The sequence below is a fragment of the Rhamphochromis sp. 'chilingali' genome (assembly GCF_963969265.1).
Source record: "Rhamphochromis sp. 'chilingali' genome assembly, chromosome: 10".
NCBI classification, from domain to species: domain Eukaryota; kingdom Metazoa; phylum Chordata; class Actinopteri; order Cichliformes; family Cichlidae; genus Rhamphochromis; species Rhamphochromis sp. 'chilingali'.
In genome coordinates this window covers 12969436-12975491 of record NC_137937.1, presented here as the reverse complement: position 1 = coordinate 12975491, position 6056 = coordinate 12969436, and the positions used below count along the sequence as shown (strand labels likewise).

At 38.7% G+C, this 6056-nt stretch overlaps 1 protein-coding gene across 1 annotated transcript in view; it reads right to left on the bottom strand.

Annotated features, from left to right (window-relative positions):
- Positions 1–4704: 4704 nt before the first annotated feature.
- hmcn2 (hemicentin 2) overlaps positions 4705–6056 on the bottom strand; it is a 46324-nt gene continuing 44972 nt past the window's right edge. Inside the window, exon 81 of the mRNA XM_080894458.1 lies at positions 4705–6043. Coding sequence (XP_080750584.1) covers positions 5665–6043 — 379 coding nt within the window. The 3' untranslated portion in view covers positions 4705–5664. The remainder of the gene's footprint in view (positions 6044–6056) is intronic.

The window sequence follows — 6056 nt, the reverse complement described above, 5'->3', positions numbered from 1 at the left end:
ATTATCACATTTATTGGCAGCACAGCTGTATGGAGCAAGAAACTTAAAATGTCATCTGGAAAATAGATTTCAATTTTATAAATTGGTCTCCACACTTGAGTGCTATGCTGACAAAGTATGTGCTAACAAAATGCATTAATGGCTCTCAAGCATGTTGCCAGCATCTTTATATTCACGCAGTTACTGCAGTGTGCAGCATGATTACATTTGCATTAGTTGGGCCTTTGGTGACCCTCATCCTCTGTTTCAACTTCATGCACTGATTCGGTGCCAGACAATCTGCTCTAAACTTCACATTTTAAGATGTCTAACAATAATGATGAATATGCAAGAAATACTCAGTGTTTGGCGAATTGGCTCAGACTACACTTTTGCTCATGGACATCCTCCATTACGCTTTTACCAGTAGTTCAGTCGCCATTTCATAGTATTACTCAGTCTCTCCACAGATGCTGGTGACCATATGAATGTTGGACATTAGTCATATTCCTTACTGGTTTGGATTCCAGTTGTGTCTGATGTTAAATAAAAGGGTGTAATTGAAAAAAAGCAAAAAAAAAAAAAAAAACGTCTGGAAAACTTCTTGTACCAACTTTAATGGGTACAGGCTCTTTCAACACACACATGCTTTTCTTGCAAATTCTTGAGTTTTTCCTTCAATTACCAATGTTAAACAATCCAAAGTTACTTTAAAGGTATATTAAGCTGTTTTTGAGGTTATTGAAAAGAAAAAATAATATTGTGCAAGGATAAAATGTATAAATGTAGAATTTTGTGGACCCCCATCCCCCTTACTTTAGAGTTTCCGGTCACAATGGACCAGTCAGTTTTAACAGCTCTTAAATTAACACAACAAACATTTTTCACCAACAAATTCAGTTCAATAGGTCGTTCAGTGGGTCTTTTATTTATTTGGTCATTCACTGGGCCATTCAGGGGGTCAGAGGCCGAAAGGGGTGGGGGGTGGATTCCCATTCATTTCCTATGGCGGACACTTTTGACCGGGAACACCACATATATAACAAAGTTGATTAAAGCACTCAAAATTCAATGAAAGAGGTGCTCGTTACTTTTATATGTTCAAGTTCATAGTGTGGAGGATGTCATAAGGCCTTGAAGCAATCAGATGTAAAACACAATATTTATGAGTGTTTTAATTTGTAAATCAGTCAGATTTAATCCGAACACGACAGGAAGGTTTCAAGAATACACAGGAACAGATTTGTGGAAACCGAGATGTTGTCCCATCATCTTAAACACAGTGGCCGAGATGGACATGGCCGTTCCACCTAAGTGCGTATTGAGTTTGTGGCGAGGGAACGGCCACATACGCGTAACCTGAAAAAAAAAAAAAAAAAAAAAACAAGAAAAGGAGATAACTCACAGGTAAGAAAACAGAATTCAGTTGACTGCAAGCTGTTATCTACTGCCATCTGGTGGTGAGATTTTACACGCTCTACCTTTAATTATGAATGTTAGACTATTCAAGGCTACATGAATTGCATTAAATTTAGGTTTGAATCGGGAACACAGTAAAGCTGAAAATCATCTGAATACAAAATTTTGCAAGTCGTTAACTTTGCTGACAAAGCCAAACATTAAGCAAGTTCAACAATATGAGACATATACTGGTCAGCCTCTTCTGTTATTCCCTGATATCATTTGTAAAACTTTTCCGAGTCTCAGTCTGCTCACAAAAGAAGGACCAAGTTGAAAAGCTGAATCTGGCAAGTTTTTATTGAGCCAAGTTTTGGTCAGAAGAAAGCAACAATTCCTTATCTGCTTTCAGTCTTAGCCAGAGAAGCTCTAATTTATTGTCCATGAAGCTAAAGCTGGCTCAGTCAGTGTACCATAAAAAGTACTTTGAGTGTAATATTTGGAGGTAAAATGGTAACATATTATTGCCTTAACTCTTCTGTTGCCATTTCTGGACAGTTGAACTAGATATAAAAACACAGCATTGACACATTATCAGCTTATAAAAAAATGTATTATGAAACCAGTGCTTGCTCGCACACCCTACACATGGCGAGAAATGTGAAATATTAAAACCACTTGTCTAATATTGTGTAGCGCTCCCTCATCCCTACAAAACAGCTCTTTTACCACCGTTGCACTGATGAGGAACCTCCTGTGTCCTGTGGTGTCTGGAGCCATTCCTCCTTTGTTTTATAGCAAAGTTTGAAAAGGAGTTTATTTTTGTGGTACACATATAAGTAACATCCACAAGAAATCCAGAGAGACTGCCCAAGACGATCAATGCTCCTTATTTCTCACGTCAGTGGTTTTAATATCTGACATTCATCCTCCTATTAACTGCGTTTTTATTCCACTGACTTCTGAGAAAATCTCTTTATCAACTAAATATCCCAGTGTGTTCACCAGATGCTAACTTTCTCAGTATACTGATGCTCAACAGGTAGTTTGAAATACATCTATCATTGGATTTTTTTGAATAAAACCAGCTGCCTGCATCTGGAAAAGAGAGCTTAAAGACTCAAAAGAAAAGCTCTGCAAGAGCTTGAGAGTTGAATAATAATTCTTTGTGAGTTCATCATGAGCTAAACCCTTCATATCACACACTGTCATTTTTGTTTAAAATATGGACTACTTCAGCACTTTTTTTTTTTTTTGGTCTTTTTAAATATTTTTCAGGATGTGAAAGTTTTCTGAGTGATTAAACAGCGGCTGATTTGTGCGTGAAGCAGAATCTAGGACAAAGTGAAATGTTTGACAAGAGTTTGACTCGAAGAATTCTTTTGTTTGCAGGTTTAATTTGTTAATTATGGTTATGCTCCGAGCTTCATTGCTTATACCTACTAATAGGCAGCAGTGTTGTGCTCATTAGCGAGTGGAGCACAGCAAGTCCCCATTTCTCCTGACATCCTGACTGTGTAAAGCAGTAGGGGAGATGGTACTGGTAGCCATCGCTCAGACGTAAGCATTCATTCCCACTAATACTTTGTGTTTTATAGAAAAGGGAAAACAGCCTTCAGTCTGCCTTACAGCGCTTTTTTTTTTACACGTGTTACAGGGAATTAGTGATACTTAATGAAGGATAAGCTTCCAAGTTTGTGTGCAGTCCTGCTGTTTTTCTCTGAAAGAAATGGGAGAAGGAAATGTAATTTTTTCTCATTTTAATGTTATTTTTAATTATTTGCTACCACTGCTCGTTCTATTTACACATATCTGTTAAAAAATTCCAGTGGTAGCACTGATTTAGTTATTGCCCATGCTTCAGAAATATTAAAGACGCAGCGCAGATGGTTTTAATTAGCCTGGCATGCACCATAGTCAAAAAGAATTAAGTTTAATGCGTGTTTGTTTAGAAACTCGAGCAGCATGGAACATAATGGGACAGTATTCACAGACCTGCATTTATTTTAAAAAGGAAACATTTTTACCTAATAGTAATGTTAGTATTGCTACATGACAGGTTTTGGCTTTAACAGAGTGCTCCAACATTATTTCAGCAGATCAATTCTCTTGTAAATGTTGCAACAAATATTAAATCTTCACAAACGCCATCAGCTTTGTATTCACTAGTTATTCCTAACATGCAGTCACGGCTAATGAGCACATCATAGAAAACAACCTGAGGCAACTGCACACACACACACAGCACTGAAGCATCAACAAACACGCTTCCCCGGTACAGCGCAGGCCAGCTTTCCTTGACCTTCTCTATTACTCATTTCGGGGAAATGAACAGCAAAGAACTGGGTTCTGTATTCCAGAAGAGCACATCATAGGTTTCAGGAGAAACCGTGTACGATGTGGGGGGGCTAATATAAACATCTCTCCTGTAAAGTTCGAGCTGCCCAGTGCGATTTGGGTTTTGTCAGTTATGACCAGCAGCTCAACATCTGAGATTAATGACGCTAAGAGAGCACCGTTACCCAGCAGCGAGGACTCTAGAGATCACCCGCGAGTGGATCTTTTTAAAAACGGGCTAAATCCTGCTCCATCTACAGAGCAGCTGAGGTATTACCTCAGGCAACGGCTATTTACTGGAGATTTCCTGTTTTCCAAAGTGAAGAATCTATGATTCATATGACTTCCTGGTTTTGATTAAAGCGCTAAAAGATTCTTGATTTAAAGCATATTTTTGTTCAGAGCAAATTTTATGTTGCAGATGGGGGGCAAATTAAAAAACAAAACAAAAAAAAAGCAGGAAGTTTCTTGGTGTTGGGCTATCACGTGGTGTTAGAACAGCTTTACTGTGTTGGCATTGACTCTACTGAAGGGATGGTTGAGATCTGGCCACTGTGAAGCTGATGATCTAAATCATGACCCATCATGGCCTGTAGATGGAGATGTTGTCATTCTGGAAGAGATCACTCTTATGAGTACAGAAGTATTGTTTTGCAACAATGTAATAATTGTGATTAATTTTGTATTGGTCGGACTCTAATGTGTTATCCCTGTGTATATCCTGTTAGATTTGACCCCTTTCTGATTGAAATATAAAACTGCTTTTTTTAGATGTAAAAAATCCAGGTTAAATAAAGGTCTGGACTGAGATCACCAAAAAGGAATAATGATATAACAAGATTAAGCTCAAACACTCAAAGTTCTTCTTGCCCCATTAAAGGGAGGATTTTCTTAGTATGGTCCCCAAAGTTAAAGTTTGTTTTTTGAGTTTTTCTTCTTCAACAGAAGATAATTAAAACTACGGTGGTACGGCAGTAAGATAGACAAAAACAAAATTGTGGTCCATTTTATTTCTGTGGATATTTGACATTCATTTACAGCAACAGGGACATACTGTACTTAAACTGCACTTTATGGTTTTCAGGTTATGTTCCTTTTCAGATTTGTACAACAGCGGCACATATTTGACTACTGAACACCATCGATAACTTTCAATACAGTGCTCTGTACAGTGGTGTGAAAGCATGCTAGTTTGTAGCGCCACGCTGGAGAAAATGTAAGTGCAGTCCAACTGTGCTTCATTATTTGTTAATAACTATATTACCTTTGTAAAATCAGCACCAATCACATCGCTTGTAATGGTATCGCCAAAATACATTCAGAATAGCACCTTTACAATTTACGTGACAACAAAACGTAAGAAAAGAGTACAAAAATATTAAGATAGATGAAAGACTGTTGTTAGCTAGTTACAATGTGCCATTACAATGCCAGTAGATCCTTAATAAGTCAAACTCTCTGTGACAGGAAGTTTTATTAACCAGTGATGTGTTCAAATTCCTTAAATAAATTAAAATAATAGGGGTAACATTGTACAGTTTCGTAGCTGTGATAGTAGCTTAGCAGCAGGCTTGTATTTCCATGCTGCAAACATGTTTTTATATGAAAAGGAATTTTTCCCAGTAATAGAAATGCAACACTTTAAACTAACATACAAAATGTTTGATAGAAGAACATAAAAAAAAAAGTTCCTGATACATTCTGAATTTTCAGATGTGAATTAGATGCTCTCTGCATTTTTTAACCCCAAAGAGGGTGCAGGGTAATGAAATGAACTTCAGATGTCTTCCGAACAGGATGTTCTGCTCTGTGATCAAAAGATCCCACAGAAGCCAAGATTTGGAACAGGACTTTTCCTGCTATGATTCAGTCGCAAGTCAAGATACACAATAATTATCCACTTGCTAACATCCTGGGGGGGCAGAGTCATGTGGAAAGCAGCATGGACGATCAGTAGGGGTAGGGTGAGATGGAAATGTAGATGATAAAGATGCTCTGGTAGGTAATGCGGCCTTGCAGCGATATAGTGGTGGCCTGCACTTTGAGCCTCACTAGTCCAGGTCTGTCCAGAACCTGCAGGGTGTAGATGATCCCTCTGCCGGCCTCATCTCTGATACCGAACACCTGCCCCAGCCCGCCTGCCTCCGGTTCTTGCTCAAGTATTGTAAAGGATGTGCGCTCCTGCAGGATGCCAGACTCTGAGAAAGCTGACAGTCGTACCACGTTGTGATTGGCTGGAATGCCGGAGGGAAGAGTGAGCAGCTTGTACTGCAGGAGCAGAGGAGAGCCTCCGGTGGCGCAATCCAGCAAGCAAGGCCTGTAACAGGTCCTTTAAAAGTCGT